This window comes from Meleagris gallopavo, chromosome 3 (genome assembly GCF_000146605.3).
Source record: "Meleagris gallopavo isolate NT-WF06-2002-E0010 breed Aviagen turkey brand Nicholas breeding stock chromosome 3, Turkey_5.1, whole genome shotgun sequence".
Taxonomy (NCBI): domain Eukaryota; kingdom Metazoa; phylum Chordata; class Aves; order Galliformes; family Phasianidae; genus Meleagris; species Meleagris gallopavo.
The window spans coordinates 51,289,553-51,308,772 of NC_015013.2; the positions used below are offsets into that span (position 1 = coordinate 51,289,553).

General features: G+C 36.8%; 1 protein-coding gene across 1 annotated transcript in view; it reads right to left on the reverse strand.

The window, feature by feature from the left end:
• Positions 1-21: 21 nt before the first annotated feature.
• Positions 22-19,220, reverse strand: part of LOC100548693 (suppression of tumorigenicity 18 protein-like) — a 36,271-nt gene continuing 17,072 nt past the window's right edge. The window contains exons 3-9 of the mRNA XM_010708897.2: positions 16,261-16,448; positions 11,756-12,553; positions 8,772-8,906; positions 7,300-7,390; positions 5,108-5,212; positions 3,742-3,947; positions 22-582 (exon numbers count right to left, since the gene is read on the reverse strand). Of these exons, the coding sequence (XP_010707199.1) occupies positions 362-582; positions 3,742-3,947; positions 5,108-5,212; positions 7,300-7,390; positions 8,772-8,906; positions 11,756-12,553; positions 16,261-16,448 (1,744 nt within the window). The 3' untranslated portion in view covers positions 22-361. The remainder of the gene's footprint in view (positions 583-3,741; positions 3,948-5,107; positions 5,213-7,299; positions 7,391-8,771; positions 8,907-11,755; positions 12,554-16,260; positions 16,449-19,220) is intronic.

Genomic DNA, 19,220 nt, shown 5'->3' on the forward strand with positions numbered 1-19,220 from the left:
TTAAAACAGCCTCCAAAATGATTGTTTATGGCAGGTTTCAGAGAGAGGAAAATTCCTTCTTTAAACATATCTAACTCATTATCCAACACAGATTGTTGCTAGATTTCATATATCCATCTTTATTATTCCCACAAAATTTCCTCTTTGTATTTAGGGCTCAATTATGAAAAGAATAACAACATAACTCCTGCTATTTATTTATTTTTATGAATAAATGGTCACTACATTACTGATTTTTTTCTTTCTCTTCAAAAGAGCATGCAAACAGAAGCCTTCTTTTTGGGGATTTAATGCAGTCACTAACATGAAAGACAGTTTATTCGCACAGTTCAGTAGCTAGCACACCCTCCAGGTTCTTGGACTACCCTACCTTGGCAGACAGACTCTGTGGTTTGTTGGAGAGGATCTCTGCTGCTTCCCTGCAGCGGGTGGAAAGGTTCAGGATAGCAGCAGCTGCTGCTATGTGGGTGTCTTCACTACATTGACCGTAGCTATAAGAGTTGGCATGGCAAGGGCTCTGTGTGTGGGCGCTAGCACTAGGCAGTCGATTAGAAAATTTCACTGGATTTGAAAAATGCTTTGCTGTTGAAGAGAGATTTGATTAGCAATTTTAAATATGCAATTTCTTTCCATAAAATAGTCTTGTTTCTCAGACTACAATTTCATATAATAAAATATTCAGAGAATACATTTAAAACAATGAATTTCTTACTGACTCTAAAGGTTTACTGTAAAAGTGGCTTCAGAAATATGAATATTTAATTTTTACCAGAAAATAACTTTTCTATATACACATCTTTTAACAAAGCATCTGAGACATTTACTTAGAATTTTCTCATTCCTTAGTCAGGCATGGAACACAATGATGTCTAAGGAAAGACTGAACAAGGATTAAATGCATTATCAAATTTGATCTGATGACACTGGTAAAAAAATGAACTTGCCAATATCCTTCTGAAGGCTTCCCCTTGGAGCTCTATTGTGTAAGAAGACACAAGTGACTTATCCAGTCTTAGCTAAAACAACATTGCTTACCCTACTTAAATGAATAACTATTATTTATGTAGCTTTGTTTGTATGAGTAAGGAGAAAAAGATCATGCTCTTGAATAAACTTTTTCTGGAAACTTTCTGTAATTTGAGTCTACCCTTTAGAGAATTCCCCAAAACCCCAAAACAGCAAAAAAATAACCCCAAACCGAAATATCCCCTTCCCTACAACAAAATAACAAGTGAAAGAAAAACAAAAACAAACAAACAAACGACACACAAAAAGAACAAACAATGAATATTCAGAATAAAAGTGGTCTTAGCTGATCTCTTCATGATGACTATCATTTGGAATAATATTCAGTAAACACAAAGAGGTCACTTAAGAACAAAGAGCCAGCAGGTGAACAGAAAAGCACTTTCATGGACAGAAGTGGCATTTATGGTTTTTTGTTTTCTCTTCCATCATCAGCACTTACTCCAAAACAGGTAGAAAGAACTGTACTCTCTTTTCTGTATTTTGGAGTTTGAGAAGTCACTAACTGTGGCTGGGAAAAGACAGCATCATGATCTCAGTTCTTAATAAGCAATCATCATTTCCCTGTAGTTCTTACAGTGTCCTACAAAGTGTCCAAAATCCAGCTTCTCAGCCTACACCCAATACACCAACAACATTGCTGCGTATAGCAAACTGCTTGCTGCATAAAGATTTCAGCCCCAAGGCTGTGGATGTAGAGCTTTGGCTGACTGTATTTCAATGATAAGACCTACAAAAAGACATTCAAGACATCTTTCCTCTAATTTGGGATGCTGTAGAAGAAATAGTTGCTTATGTGCACTGACTGTAGTTGAATGCCATGTTTGGTTTTTCTAAATACTGAGGGCATTTCAATAAAGCAAAACTAAGAGCTTCATGATTCAGCTCTCCTTTTCTCTATTACAAATGAAACTACCCCTCTGTGAAACTACAGAACAAGAGGGTCTTCATTTTTAGCACTTACTATTGCTAATTTCATATTATTTTTAACAAATAAAAAGGTGCTTTATCTATTAACAACCATAACAGGCACAAAAAAAAAAAAAAAAAGCAGGACTCTGATGGATACACGTTTTGTCAAGAAATCAAGTTTATAAATGCAGAATCCACAGAGTACTAATGATGTGGTTCTGGCTAGCTTCATATTTACATGGGACGTTGAACCAGTCTGTAAATCACAGCTTCTTACTGCCAACTTTTGTGCATCTGCACAGCTAAAACACTCACTTGCTCTTTTACTTTCACCTTTCCATTAAAATAATAGCTGTACACTGCGATCTTTGTAAGAACAAAAGGCCGTAGACTTCAGTCCTAATATACATTATACAGAAATTGCATATCTATGGATTTGCATTTGTATAAAAACATTTCAATCATTTTTTCCTTGAGATGAACCTGTGAAATAGGCATGCATCTGTGCAAAGAGACAGCTAATAGGGTGTATTCAATTTTACAAACAAAATTGGAAAACCTGCCACCCAAAAAGCTGGCAGTGCACATATTTGCTTACATCTGAACAAGCCTATTTTCCAGTCCACATAAATATCCGCTTTTCATTTGTCATTTTAAATGAGGTATTTATATATATATATATACACACACATATGCAAAAAAGGCATAGGTATCTACATATACATTATAGATAAATATACATACATGTTCAAATACTTGCACAAGTAAGCATATTTTATAAATATATATAAATATTTATAGTATATTCTTAGAAGTATTATGTCATATATATGCATTTTAAAAAATTCTGCTTTTATGTTCACCTTACTACAAATGTTCTCCTTCCTTTCTTTAAGTTAGATGAATTTTCCTTTTTTCGTTTTCTTTTACTACCCTTTTTGTCATGCACAAAAGAGTCTTCTGTTACATAACTTTAGATCTATTTTCTTCTGCACCCTTACATGGTACAATTAAACCATTTTTTTCCTATTTTCCTCGTGGAAACTGAATTGTGTGTTTCTTGAAACTAAGAAGTATTTTATAATGGCCAGAATCTTGCTGAAGTTTCCCACGCAGGTTGTGAAAATGCATATGCAATAAATAATCACTGTTCACACTAAAGCATCTCATTTCTACAGAGTGTTACTTCAGCAAATCTGCAAATGATGTAAGCACTTGATAATGATTTGATGCATTTGATATGTCTGCACTATGAATATGGTGTAGTACAGAAATATAAGAAACCAAAATGAATTAAATTCAGTCCTGAAAGTAATGCAGCTGAAGCACATGGTCTAGGAGGAAGAGTATGTGTATGGATGCAGCTAAAAAGTATCTCAAGTTTTGTTTTAAAACCTAACTTGAAATTTTATTATGCTGTATATAATTCATAGCATCCTGTGATGACATTCTGTGGGACTTCTCATGGTAGCATACTATCACATGAATATCAAAATTTAACCAAGGAGGAAGCCAACAGATAAGATAAAAATCATTCATTTTTTTTACTCTCCTCTTCTTCTGACAATCGTTTTTCAAAGACACATCAAAAAAGTAAACCTTATAGTGATCATATTTAGTAATCTAGCAGTCTACATTTAGCAAATGGTGAATATATTTAGCATTTTGGCCATAAGTAGCTTAAGACATTTCCTATAAAGACTTTCAGAATTCTGTAAATTTGAAAGCAGAGTAAGGAAGACGAAAAAAAAAAGAAAAAAAAAAAAGCCCATTTCCCAAAATATAGTAGAAATTCAAACTTACATTCAAGGAACTGTGGTGTTTTTCGCCCTTGCACCGCAGGTGCTATTGTGCGTTTGCCAAAGACTTGTGCATCAAAGCTGGCATAATCAAAGGGTACTTTCCCGAACTTCTCCTTTTCTTTTGTGAGGGTGGTTCTGGAGGAAGTGACTGGTTGTGAAGCTCTGTAATTGTACTGAGCTACCTCAAGCTGCTTAGTTAAATTTGTGCTGCAGAAAAAAGGAGGAAAAGCATGAGAAAGACAAGAATAGCAAAGCAAGAATATCCTTAAATAATATTTTACTGAAAAGTAGCAGACAGTTGCATCCTAGTATCAGAAAGTGTGTTCTTATGGATCATTATTGTTCTCATTTTACTGTGAATGATTATGGTATAAATTTAATACAAATGATCCAAAATAATTGCTTCTGCTATTTGGGAAGAATGATTTATAGTGTGTTATTCCATTTAGTTACCGTTCAGTAAGTACTTGTCTTTAGTAATTTCCTAAGGACTTTTCATATGTAGAGTTAAGGCACGTGCAGTTGGCAGACACATGGACATAATATTCTATAATGGCTCTGAAGGAACCATTAGAGCTGATCATGTCAATAATCCACAAATTAAAGTGTCCCCAAATAGACCTGAATATAATAGGTTGTAACAGTCGTGGTGCCAATGATGTGCAAATTATGCATGTCTGTAGGGTCCATATAACTCTGAACAAAATACAATCACAATAAAAAATGTTTTCTCTTTTTGATGCCATTGTATAAAAAATAAATTCAACTAATTAAATCAATAAACTTAAAATAAAGAAACTCATAACATGAATTTATCAACAGTGGGGAAACTGAAAGAGCAGAGTTCTCAACCTTTTCACATAAGTGCATCAACAATGCAACTTCTTGTTATCACTGAAAGATACCTCTGAGAAGAATCACAACAAAGTAGCCCTGTGCTGCTAGAGGTGCAGTAAGCTCGAAAAGATCTTTAATAATGTTTCAGTGGACAAAGTGTTGTAACAAAGGAACAGTTCCAGAAAATCATTTCCAACACTTCAGCAACGATAGCAGATTTTGTTTACAGAAGGAAGACATTTGAGAATCGTCCATTAGGATACTTGTGTTGAAGTAAGGTTTAGTAGAAGAAAATGAATTGCTTTTTGAAACTTATGTCCATTGTCTTTAGTGTCAGCCACCTCACAATGACCAGCAGAATGCCACTTGACAATTTTGAGATACAGGCAAGTTATTTACCTTCACAGAGCTTCATTTTGCAAAACTGAAATACCTCTGTAGCTAGGACCCAAAAAAAGTGTGAAGGACCTGAGGACTGATAGAGTTTGTGCAGAATACTTTGAGCAGACTAGACCATGGTAGGCTCCTACCTGTGAGTTTGATCATGGCACTGCCCTGCTTTTGGAGACTCGAGCTGGCTTTTTTCCTGGGACATTGCCAACTTTTCAGCTGCAGCAATTGGACAACCAGAAAGGCTGTTTAAAAACAAGGTGAAGGAAAGAAACAAGAAGAAAGAAATCTTAAAATGAAATTTTAAGTAACAGAAATGTGCTATGGAAACCAATGGCTTCAAACTTCTCTGGGACTCTATGACAATAAGAGCTGCCCTTTAAAGTCAGATTCATTTGTCTTACATCCCTTAGTGCAAAACTGTGAAATCTGCATAATAGAGATGATATTATGGAAACTGAATCATGTAGGAATTTTCCAGCATTGAGCTTTAATGTTTTGTGGCTAGCAAGTCACAGTAAGATTTTTATTTTTTTATTTTTATTTTTTCAGTGAGCTATTTCCTGAGTGTAAACCTCCTAATGATTAGAAAGTTAGAAAGTGGATTTGGGGAAAAAATAGCTGTATGCAAACAATGGCTTCTACTAAAGTGAATATTTTGCTATTTCTGGCTGGGTTTTTTTTTTTTCTCTTTTTTTTCCTTATTCTCTTCTTTTTTTTTTTTCTTCCTTTCCTTCTCTATTTGCTTTAATTAAACAATGTTTTCTTACCCTTATTCATGGTTCACTTACGATATACCTAATGTGCTGCTAAGATAACCAAGGATTTAAAACAGGTAAAACACTGAAAAAATATTTAATGGTTCCTTATATATTATGTTAGACAATCTCATGATCACTCTAATTAAGACTTCATGCTACCTTTTTACATCAGAGATAGTAACATAGTATGATAATCCTTGATTTTGGTGCCCTTTTACCATAGCCAATTAACCAAAATCAATCATGCAAAAATCAATCCCACAAAAATTCAATTCAGCCAAGATTTTTTTGACAATTTTTTGCACATTAGATATACAACATATTCTTCTAGAGGAATGGCCCTCCATAAGAACTACAGTGGCATATTTTGGCTTGCTGCCTGCCAGGAGACATCAGTGCTCACAGGAGCCATGCTGACAACAGTGGCTTCAGTTCTCTGCCTCACCTGCAGCTCAGCTGTGATTCCCCAGCTGCCTGTCTGGAAGGCTTTCCTTTGTTTTACTTTCTCCCTACAGGCAGAAAGTTAAACAGAGAAGGGTGTTCCAAGCAGGAAGATGACATTCCTGAAACTAATTAATGGAGTTTGCTTTTACAGAGATTCTATAAGTGTTGCCTGTAAAATTTCATGTTTTGCTGAAGAAGAACATAGTTAATTCACAGAATCACAGAATGGCCAGGGTTGGAAGGGACCTCAAGGATCATGAATCTCCAACCACCCTGCCACATGCAGGGCTACCAACCTCCACATTTAATACTAGACCAGGCTGCCCAGGGCCCCATCCAACCTGGCCTTGAACACCCCAGGGACGGGGCATCCACAGCCTCTTTGGACAGCCTGTTCCAGCACCTCACCACTCTCTCTGTAAAGAATTTCCCCCTGACAACCAACCTAAATCTCCCCTCCCTCAACTTAAAACCATTTCCCCTTGTCCTGCAGTTATCAACCCTTTCAAAGAGTTGATTCCCCTCCTCTTTGTAGGCACCCTTTAGGTATTGAAAAGCTGCAATGAGGTCACCCCACAGACTTCTTTTCTCCAGGCTGAACAAGCCCAGCTCCCTCAGCCTGTCTTTGTAGGGGAGATGCTCCAGCCCCCTGATCATCTTCGTGGCTCTCCTCTGGACCCTCTCCAACAGCTCCCTGTCTTTCATGTACTGGGGCCTCCAGACCTGGATACAGTACTCCAGATGGGGTCTCACAAGAGCAGAGTAGAGGAGGACAATCACCTCCCTGTCCCTGCCGGCCACCGCTCTTCTGGTGGAGCCCAGGATACCATTTGCCTTCCAAGCTGCAAGGGCACACTGCTGGCTCATGTTAAGTTTTTCATCTATCAAGACCCCCCAGGTCCTTCTCCACAGGGCTGCTCTCAAGGACCCTCCTTCCAGTCTGTATGGATGCCTGGGATTCCTCTGGCCCAGGTGCAAAACTCTGCACTTCGCTGTGTTGAACCTCATCAGGTTCACCTGGGCCCACCTTTCTATCCTGTTGAGGTCCCTCTGAATGGCATCCCTTCCTTCTACCATCAGTTTATTCATTAGTATGTCAGATTTTAAGCAGGCAGCAAGTGTTCTACCTTCTGTGTGTGTTGCGATTGCTGTTGACGTGTCCTCTTCCAGTGCATCCTGGTGTGGGGCACTTTAAAACATTTTCATGCATGGCAAGAACTAAGGAAGAAAAACAATTGGTAACATACATAACTGAATAACATAAATATTAAAAAATAAGAATATTTTTTCTTCAGACTCAGAAGATTCCCAGTTCTGTCATATTGTGACCTCAAAAGAAGAGAAAAAGCAATGCAGCCAGACCAGTTCCTCCAAGACAGACCATTTGACTGCTACTTAGTTGTAGTGTGTCTATCAACGTGCAAAATGTTTTTTTCTTGGGAGTTCAGAAGGACAAAGATGGAATTTAGCAGGGTTGTTAGGTCATGAAGCCTGTAGCTCTCTGGTTCACACCACTAACACAGTAAATGAAAAAAGTGAGGCTATAGAGAACTCCTGAGAACTACAATTGGCATACTTATAGCTGCAATCCCTCTCTGGCTCAGGAAGGGATAGCTGTCAGGCACAGAAAGGCTTTCCACACCTTCCACCATATAAAATGATCTGTTCTGAGTATGCCCTTTTGAATCTTGACATCTTCTGATCATCTGCTCTACTCTGAATCTACTTTTGATCGATTAGTCATCCCCCAAGCAGAAATTTATGCTCTCAGCAGGATTACAACCTGTTGCACACACATTTCTTATGTGCTGTGATGTCTACCATCTTTATTAAGAGCGAGACATAAGTCTCTGTCAAACAGGAAACATCTTTGTATATCTTTTCTCATGTCTTCATTATCCCTTTAGGAGTACAGTGCATCAGGAAAACTGATTGTTCAGTCAAATGATTTGTTCTGTCAGGTATTCTTTTAATTTACTGTCTTGCATGCTCCTGCAGAAAACAATCTGACTATTTAGGTTGTTTAAACAAAGTTTTACATTATATTTTATCTTATGCAACACTTCATTGCATCTCATTGCAGGATTACATACACATACACATACTAGTGCAACAAGATCGGTACAATTAGAAATAAAGAGGGAAATTCAGGCTAGACTAGCCATACAAAGATTAGCATGATACAGCCTTAGGAGAGGGACTTGCTGTGGATCACTGGGATTGTGGATGGAAGTAATCTCATTGAGCTCATTGGTAAGAAGGGTGCTGGAAACATCTTTGGACAATCATGCCCCAGACTCTAAGTTGCTATAAGTGTGAAAACAGCTGCCATGGTGGATGGTGACAGGAAACCAAATCAAGTTAAAGCTCTGAAGGACAGGTAATCTTTGTGCTGTATGCCTTTTGAAAAGGCATGGGCAAGCAAGATTCATAAGGCTACTGTGTGCAAGTAGGAATGACCAAGAGCTGGATAGCACCTCCCAGACCTTTTCTGCAATCTCACACACAAAAAGTGGTTTTCCTTTCCAGCAAGAACATATGCTACCTGCAGTAGTAGTCCAGATCCAGTTACTGTGGACTTCAGGGTGATGATACTCACTTTCCAGTGGCACTCTAACTTTGTGAGGACAGCCTGAGAGACTGCGGTGGTGGGGGTACAGCCCAGTCACATGCCCTGTGCCGTCACATCCTGGGATGGGACATTTGGTTTCTCTCTTTTCAGGCCTGGGTGAGTCTGCAAAGAAATGAGATAAGGATTTTGATTGGTTTTTGACCCTATCTGCACTCAGCTGAGTGCACTTAGGAGGATGATAAAATCTCTTTTGTACTTCAGACACAGTTCCTACACAAAGTTTTAACACAGGCTTAAGTAATTCCAGCATCTCTTTAGGTTATTACACACTGTATCCTTAAAGCAGAGGCTCCTCACGCCTAGTAAGCCATTTATTTGGTAAACTTTAGCTTTAGGATTGCAGTGTCATTTATTCCATTCAGAGCTTCAAACAGGACAGAAGCTACAATCCAATAAGCCAGAGAACTAGCAGCATCAGCCAACAGCAAGATCTATAAAGGAATAAATAAATTAAAAAAAAAAAAAGAAAAAAAAACAAACAAAACACCAAACAGAAACAATCTTTTACTCTGCTAATGTCAGACCGCAGGAAGCTGGGACAACCAAATAAAAGATGAGGTGTGAAACAAACAAACAAAAACAAAAAAGCATTTCAAACAGAAGCCATTCCTTAAATATCGCAGATCTCTAGGCTGTAGGTTCTTTGTTAGGAAACTGAATACATGCCACTTTACATTTGAGAGGCAAGACAAGCAGCTCCCTCTGGTACACATGGCAATGCTGCTTTGTGGAATAGCCCACAATGACAGTGAAAGCATGGAGCAGCTGATACCCTTTCAAAGAGGAGGTCTCAGCCCAGCCTCAGAGCTACCACTCTGCAATAGCCACAGTGCAATCCCAATTTTTGTTTCAAGCACCTAGAACTGTGCAAGAAGCTCTGGTCAAAAAGCCTTTATTTGATTTCCAATGCAGGATCAGAAGTCTGGGCGAGAAAGGAATGTATTCTGGTCCAGAAAATCTCTTGTGAGAAATCTGCAGGAAGTGGCCGCATAAATTGCTGAGGATGGTTTTAGCTCAATCTGTGATTGGCTGCCAACAGCATTCGGCGCTGGGGGAGAAAACAGCTGCAGCCAGCACAGGGAGCAGCCTTCTTCAAGCTGATTTTGTTGGACCGTGAGGTAGGATGTGCTCAGCGGCAGGATCGCCAGAGACAGCTGAGGGTTAAACTTCCTGGCAAGACTTTAGGTAAAAGACAAAAAATTAAAAATTGGGGAGAAAAGTAAATAGAATGAGCATCAACAGGAGACCACATGCTTTTTAGAATAACTGCAAATGGAAAGTACTGCAGTAGTGGACAGAGAATAAAGAGAGACCCTAAAATATGATTTATTTTTTTCCTGCAGTAATTGGAAAGGTTTATCATTAAAAAGATGGAAAAATGTAAATGTAAGACATGTTCTTCTGATGTAGCATCCAAGAAAGAAAATTAAGAGCTGATGGATTTGATGATGGATTTTCATCACTAGAAATAAAAAACAGTAATTTATGTGAAAAAAAAAAGCAACAAAAAACCAAACCTATGCCTAATGATACATTGACTAAAATCATACAGTGTTTATACAGCCTGAAGATGGTCTTATTTGTTCCTGTATGAATATAGCCCCTAAGTTCACCTGAAAACTACTAGTAATGACAATATGAGGTAAATCAGAAACGGTCAAATTTTACCATGCTTGCCATCACTCTTCCTTTCCTTATATGCTGTGAGAAACTCACATTGACTCCAATGTGAACCCAAGTGAACAAACCCGGTCTCAGGATAAAAAAAAATGTACCTGCAGAATTTCTGCGTTTATCATAGTCATCTGAACAACTAAAGGTTAATGTAGTTTTGCAAGGAGACCAACACCTAGTACATACAGCTTATGACATAGGAAGACAGAACGAGATGCATGACATGTATTTCCAGCCTGAAAATAATACAGAATATAGCATAGTTGCAAATAATGAAAAAATATGTTATCTCATACATTAAATGTTTTAATTAACTAAATAACTATAATATTTGCAAATGCCACATCATCATCTACACGCACTCTACAGTGCCACTCTGAAGAGTTACCCTAAAGTAAGTCTAGAAACACAAAATCCATTTGTTTAACAAAAGCAGAAAATGCATCTATGCTAGGGTGGCTTCACCATATTTGGAAGCCAAAAAGGAAAGATCAAAGGACAGACTAATGTAGAGTTACTTACTACAGCAGAAAATGTGCTTATAAAATGACATCTTTCAATGTTCTGTAATTACCATTAGTCAAGGATTTTCATGTCAGCCAATCCAGTTTACAAATCAAACCTGAATCTTTCAAATCTCCAATTCTAGAAGCCTGGTTAGATATAGAATATGGAACAATGGTCCTGCAGTTTTGTAGGATGTCACACAGCACCAGAAACAATAAAGACTTTGGAACTTACTGGTAATTCCTCTGATGGTGAATGAGGCAGAAGAGCACACGTGTGCTTTCCTGGCTCTGATATGCTGGCTATAGTAAAATGTAATGTAGATACGTGAAGTAGGCAGAGCTCAGAAAGCACATGGCTTAGGAATTAGGTGATATGTCTGGAAGAGGCCAATTTTTCACTCTAACCTATCGTTAAGCACTGCTTTAACGCCTTCTTTTTTGGCTGCTGAAATTCAGGAGGTATGTATTTACACTCTCTGGAGGAGGAGGCATAGGAGGAGGAAAAGGAGGAGAAGGAGTGTCAGTGCCAGCTACACAGCCCTTTTAGCAGCCATTACTGATCATTTCACATAGCAGTTTGGCAGAAAGCCAAGTACCCAGTATTTAACCTGGTCAGATGTAAGGCACTAGTGTGAAGGTACATAATTAGCAAAATTACCAGCTAAATTCCAGATTCTTTACTGTTTCTATAAAACCTTGCTCAGAGTTCTCTATCAGTCACAGGATAAATACTTAAGCCAGTAAGAACAACCAAGAATACTTCCTTACGTTTGTTGCTAAATAACTGTCTCCCACCGACGTCAATAACTTTGGTTTGTCTCCTCTCCCCCGCTAGATGCTCCAGGAGAAACCTGTCCAGTTCTTTGTAGGTGCTGTGAAACACATGCCCTTGCTCTGCCTGCAGAGCTATTGCTTCTTCTAGCAAACTCAAGTTCCCTTTTGCTTTGTCCAATTCAACTGACATTTCTGTGGTTTCTGACAGGCACTCGTTGTCATCTTCTTCGCTTTCAGGGAACACATTCTGAATTCTCTTCTCAAAAGAATCTGGGTGAGACTCCTGGGGTGCTCTTAGCTCTGCTTCTGAATCACAAAGTGTTTCACAAGGCTCAAATTCTACCTCCTCCTTCTTAATTTCAGGGACTTCCAAGATGCTAGGTTGATTACACTCTGCAATATATTTCTGAGTTACATGGGGCTTTACACTAGTTTCTTCTGAAAAATTTGAGGAGCTGTCCCACTCATTTTCCATCATTTCAGAGTTACTTTCATTTTCCTCAGATGAACAATATTTTGGGTCAGAAATAATAGTCTTTTCCTTTCCTTCAGCTGAGTCAATCATGTAACATTCATCAATGTCATCACTTTCTGTTTTTAAGGATTGAATGCCACTGTCATTTAGATTTTCTGCCACTGTTTGACTGGGTGCATCTTTTGCAATTTTTCCACTGTTCATCAAAGATTTGGCCATTGCATCTTGGTAACTGGTGTAGTTATCTTTTCTTTGACTGGAATTTTCTTGCCCACCTGAATGAGGGGTTTCCTCACATGGTTTTGCAATCCTTTCCTCTGTATAAGAAAATGGCAAGAGAAAAACATGTAAGAAAAGCTTTTTATATCTTCTAGAAGAGATACGAAGATATTAAAAAATTTCATTTCTTTACTCAAAGGTACCCTTAAATTATTTAATTCACCAGTGCTGTATTTGAAATGACTACTTGTAGCACCAGGAAAAGCCCTTCTAAAATTGTATCTGCTTTATATTATTCTTTCATTATTGCTGTTTTTTTGCTGTTGGTAAAGAAATATACTGTCTTACAACATACATCTTCACATATATTTGCACAAGTATAATGCACTGTATATATGCACATAGATACTATATAAGGAGAATCTATATCATATACACAGAAACATATACAAACACACACATTTAAAAATTCCTCTAAAATCCATTTTCATTTTCCTTTCATCTAAGATTCCTAAATATTTTCTCAAAATAGACCCTAATTACTTTTTGAGCACCACAAAAGACCTTGAAGGAAAAAACATCCACACTTCTCTAAGGGCAAGCTCCTGGTCACCATTGCAATTGCCACATTAAGTGATAGATCAGGTCATGCAGGCAAACAGAAATGGTTGTTATGTACAGACTCATAAAGGGCTTGTTAAAGACACCACTGAAGTGCATCCTGTCTTTATAAACATCTTTCTTCAGAAGAAAAGCAGCAGGCAGATGGTAACAGAGGCTGCATATAGGAGAGGTGGATGGTGTGGAAGACAATATGCCTTTTGTATTTCATTTAATTTTTTTATAAACATTTCCTCTGACAAGGACACTCAAAAATACATCTCCATCATCTTCCTTTCTGGTAATTATCTCTCTAAAATCAACACTGGTTTGCCAGGATCAAGTAAATATTGCCATAGTAACTAAAAGCATTTTTGGATGAAGGGAAGAATTTAGTCACAACACTAGCCCCTTCAATAATGCTGATTATAGGGTACATTCTTTTGTTGGGATCTATTCAACATAAACTGAAAAATTTAACATTTTACTTCCTAGAAAGGAGGATGAATAAACAAGCACAGACTATTTCCCAAGATGTGTCTGTTCTCTCCTGAATCAGAAGAACTCCAGGTTTAAATAATAAATTAGGTATAGTCTAAAATGCAAATGAAGTTTCTCTCCATAACACAGTGAGCTATTAGGAGAAAGTGTAAAGGGTTATGATAATTTTAAAGTATTATGAACTACAGAAAACAAATAAAAAGCATTTTCAGTGAATATGTCCAATTCATTGAACTATTCTCTCAATCCACTTAACTACCCACATGTGTACAATAATGATTTATAGACATTATACCTAATTATGCATATTTGGGCTGTGTTAGAGTGCCTAACAAAAGCTCTAGAAAGCAACAATTACCTCTGTTGCTTAGCTACATAGTTTAAAATATTCCTATTAAGTGCAGATTATTGTGGAGGGGAAAAGGGGGACAAAAATGCACATGTGCACCACAATGCATTTCACTTTACTGCTGCCAAACTGTTAGCATTTTGGGTCATTTCCAGTTTACATAATTGTTTGGTTCAACTGTTTGTTATATGTTAAAAGAAAATATTGATTAATTCTTATTATTCTTCAGAAAATTGGGCTCACGCAGGGAGAGGTGGCCTTGTGCACTGTGTGCGTGAAGTTGTGTTTTAAAAAAATGTCTGTAATCCTTAGCATAACTTTTTAGCAGCTGTTCTGGTACCCCACACATTGCAGTATTCTGAATAAAGAAGTCTGTTGTCTTCACATCTCAGCAAGTAAGAATGATCATTTGGCTCTGTAACAAACTTTAGTCAAATGCGTTTTATTACTTGCTCTTCTGCCATTTGGAAAATGAAACAATAACATCAAAATGTCATTTCAAAAAGTAAGAAGTTAGTTCTGCCCACTATTCAGAAAAAATAAAAATAAAAAGGCTTGATAATAGTAGTAGGCATTTTCAATTATTTTTCTAGATTAAAGATGAAAAGCAATACAAGGCATCACAACTTAGGTGATTGTTTCTTAAACCATCATGATCGATACTGAAGTGAAGAATTTTACAAATGCAATGTTAAAAAATGTGCTGTTTAACTGGTTTAATGATTCAGATGTCTCAGCTTTGCTTTTCACTCTATAGACTGCATATTTCATTTTAAAATAATCAGAACTCAGCTTAGTTTGCAGTGGCCTCAGTGCATGAACTGAAGCATTAATAGGTGAAGCAACAATGAAAAGTTCAAAATAAAATTAGCAATATTACTCTAAGAAATTAAAAGTAAATATCCAATCAGTCTTATGTTCTAGCTGAAGTTTTTTCATAGATACTTTAGCTATAAGGTTAATTTAAAAGATATAGATTGCATTATCAATGGCAAAAGCAATTGCAAGAAGTCTAATAAGTATCAAATTCACCTTTTTGAAATCAGTTTGTTTCTCATAACTGAACGACTGGGAGCAAATAATGTTCTACTACATTTATGTCAATGGTGTGGCTCAACACTTGCCCTTTTTTTGAAAAAAAAAAAAAGTTAAATAAGTTATGTTCATCTGCATATAGCACATATTCTACCTATTTAATCATCAAAATACTTTCCCTTCAGCAAGTTCAGAAACAAGACAGAGTTCTTCACTGATTGAAGTAGAACAAGGATTTGACTCTTATCTGACAGTTGCCTTCTTCTGTTTGTACGTATATGTAGCTGTCATATGTAGAATATGTGGGAGAATTATTTTCCTCTTAGAAAATTCTATTTAGAGTGAATAAAGATCTAAATTCTTAATCTCATTTCTTTGCTTCCTTCCAAAATATTTTAAAAGTTTGTACAAGAAACTTGGTAATGGGAGAGGAAAGTAAATTACCTTTAAACATCTGTAGTAACAAACAACTAAGTAGAATATAAATTCATTCTGTATTCTGTTTTCTTAGTAGCTATGATTACTAATTTCCCAGTGCCAGATCCCTTTCTTTTTATCTTGATGGTTGCCATCTAATGATGACTCTTCCCTTTAAAACAATGCAGCATATACTTCACTGATTTCTCCTTACTTCCCTGATTATCAACTTGTGCAGTATTATTTAAACAGATATGCAACAGCCAATTTAGATTGATGTTAATTGTTCATCTTGAATATATATATACATAAATAGAAAGAGACATAAAGAAAAACTATAGCTATATATTTTTGTATCCCCATGCTCTTCTATATTTTGCAGCAGACACATTGTAGAAGTTTCAATAAACTGTCAGACATGTCTGACTTAGAAGAGTTTAAACAACAAGCATAAAAGTGCTGACTTTAGTAATTGTGTTAATCAAAACACACGTAGCCGTCACATGCATGAAACTGCTTTGCTAAATGCTAAAGTCAACAACATTTTGCTAAGCATTTTTTTTTTCCTAAGAGCTCTATATATTCCGATGAAAATCTGCTCTTCATAAATGTGTTTTTATCTGTGGTGGGCTTAACCTTGTTCTTTGACAGAGCTAGTGGAGAAGCAGATGCTGCTCCATATCTGACCTGCTGTAGTAGTTGTCTCTCTGTGTGACCTACAAAGCATTTACTAGACCCCAGGAGGAGTTTGTACAAAATAATTGGATGGTTAAAGCTAGATAGAAATGCACTATTCCAACTCCATTACAAGCCAAACGCATTCTGCATCCTTTTTGAAAACAATGTTTCATAGCTCCCCTTCTGTGGAATTCAGGTTTGAGTGGAGCCTCATTACATGATTACCTGGAATTGAATTGCTATCGAGAACACCGATATTCTCCTGTAAATCTGTCCTGTCTTCATTTTCCTCTTTGCATTCCAGGCTGGGACTGTAGTGGCGAGGCTTCATTAGCAGAGACTTCCTTTTGTTGACAGGAACACCTGAAATCTGTTCTTCAGCTTTTCTCTTAGCCATGGAGCATTTGTAGGCACTGCAATGATTAATGGGTAATGACAGGGGAAAAAAAAGTGAGAGAAGTGAGGCATAAACTGGTTAAAAAACTACAATCATCCTCTCGTTTACATTTCATGTATACAGGGAGGACTGACACAATATCAATTCACCTACAACTGCAACAAGTTATGTTTAGCAGAAATTTAATTTCAGCTCATGTTCTCAAAGTTTTCAGGATCCTGACAAATTTACTATTCTTTTGAGTGCTGCCAAAATCTCTTTGGGGGAAGGGGAATGAAGAGGAAGACAAAAGTAAAAGACTGATAACTCAACATGCTTAATCTTAAGTAATCATATGTTAATCCAAGCTCTGCTGTAAAATAAATAAACCCAGGAAGGGATGAACAAAGATGTAGGCTGGGCTGATAATCCAGAAAAAAACAGCTAATGGGAAAAATATACCACCAGTTATATTACAATATACTTTAGCCCCACTGTCTTTATACTAGTAGTACATTTACTTGTGTACTTTGTGTTGTTCTGCACCATTCTTAGATTACAAAATCTACAGTCAGCAGTCCCTCCTTGTGTTGACCACAGAGGTCTATTCATTCATTTTTTGATAACTAGTTGACATTCAAGTTTAAGATAAGCATGTTATTTTGTGACTCAATGTTCAATTTTATTATCTTTGATATTAACTAAAAATGTCCACACAGAATTGGGGTGGAGAAGTATAATACATTCTATACTTTTAATGCCTAATTTTGTTTTTGGATTTGTGTATCAGATGCAATCATCAGGCCCCATTCAGGCTGTGCAATGCTCCCCTCTTAAATACAGTTCTCCATATCTTCCTGTGTTAAAAGAATTGCATGGAATGTGCCAACATGCCAATTTCTTGTTATATCCAGGTCTGTAGATTTTGTCTTCTTAGGTATATTTGTTGCTGCATTGTGCATCTTTTAGAACAAACTTCCTTGTCATCTCTATAGCTAGAAACATGGCAAACCTGTTTATTATAAAGCTACGTTGGGGAAAAAAGGAGACTTTGACCCAAAAACGTATTGTGTATCACTAGAAAATACAACACACATTAGATACAGTCATGTTTTTCATTCCTTCTTTTTGAGCCAGACCTTTCCACATATTCACATAAGCTGAAAAACTAACCACATATCTTGAATTCAATTTTAGACATCGCATACAGTTCAACAACATACCACACTTGAAAGACACTGCATATTCAGAATATTTTTCAGTGTGAGTCTTTCAATACTAGTTCTGAGCACTGGTTTCATTTCATTAACTTCAGCCATAAGTGCCTGGTTTAGGATCTTCTCAGCTCTTTGTAAAGACTCTGGAAAGAGGTTCCAACAGAGGGCTATTTATCCCACTAAGAACTAGTTATTTAGCATAAAGTGTGCAAACCATCCCTTGGAAAAAGCCTTGTCTAAATACTTCACTTTTTCATGACTGATGTGAGAAGAAATGACTGATTTTTAATGAGGAAGATTATTAGCAGATTTGATATATTTCTTTCATCTCCTACAAGACCTAAGTATTGATTTGCATGTTAATTTGCTTCTAGAGAAATTCAATAAAGCTTTGTCCACCATAAACCTGATCTGTATGGTGTATAGGTGTTACATTTGCAGTACCTCACTCAAAGGGGTACACACAAAGGGGCTCAAACCTTCAACTCACTCTTTAAAATAACTTTTTTGGATAAGTGATATTGTGAGTTTTGTTGTTCTCCTATCCACAGTATTCTAAGAAATTTATGCAGTATGAATAATAGTATTCATATTATGTCTTTCAGCAATGAAAAAAATAATTATATGAATCTGTGTAATCCACTCAATAATTTCTCAACCCTAGGCACCCTCAGGGTGCATTACAAATCTACAAGATGTTCTTAGGTGCTAGATCTTGCATTTGGCTCACTGGCTTAGCTGCAAGATTTGAAAAAAAAAAAATAAAAAAAATCCATGTGTGCAGAGAACTCCTATTGGTTAAACATATTACAAGCTCTACAGCATAAATTAATCCTTCCAAGGTATCTTATGTGCACTAAATTGGCTCAGGTTCTGATTGTTTTGGATGAAAGCATATGACTAACTTCAGCATTTTGTTTAAAAAGATACCCATTTTTGGCTAAGCACCTTTTTGGCAATTCATCATTGCAAACATGAAGGACGTGGAAATACGATGCTCTGCAGTTTGAGGGGAATGTTACAATTCTACCATATGCACCTCAAGCACAGCAAATATTCATGATCTTCTGAAAGCTAAAATGCCATAGGCATTAGCATTACTGGACACTAACTACCATCTGAGGTTGAATATACTAAGACTTCTCAGTTATTTCTCTGTTTAAGAATAGAGGATAACATGAATACCATGTTAAAGGTCAGAATCATAACAGAGTTTTAGTGTCCCTTTAGAAATGACGGCCATATAACAGACATCAGACATGGATGCAGTACAGATGAATATGCATAATTAGTTTCTAAAAAAGTACAATCAAATGTTTCTTAATTAATATTTGTGAATGACAGTACCATTCATGCTGGTTCAGGCAAAATGAATAAATGACAAATGTTTGAATACCCTTCACACACAATTGCTTTATTAACCAAAACCTTCGCTAAGTTTGCCTTTGAATCTCCTTCATTTATTAGTCAAGCTTCAAATTTATCTCCGGTAGCTACTGTAACAGTATTTGGGACAATATGAATTTTCAGTGTTTAATTCACCTTTGACAAAGCTGCAGCTGTTTCTTACAGAAGTATAATTAATAGATTTT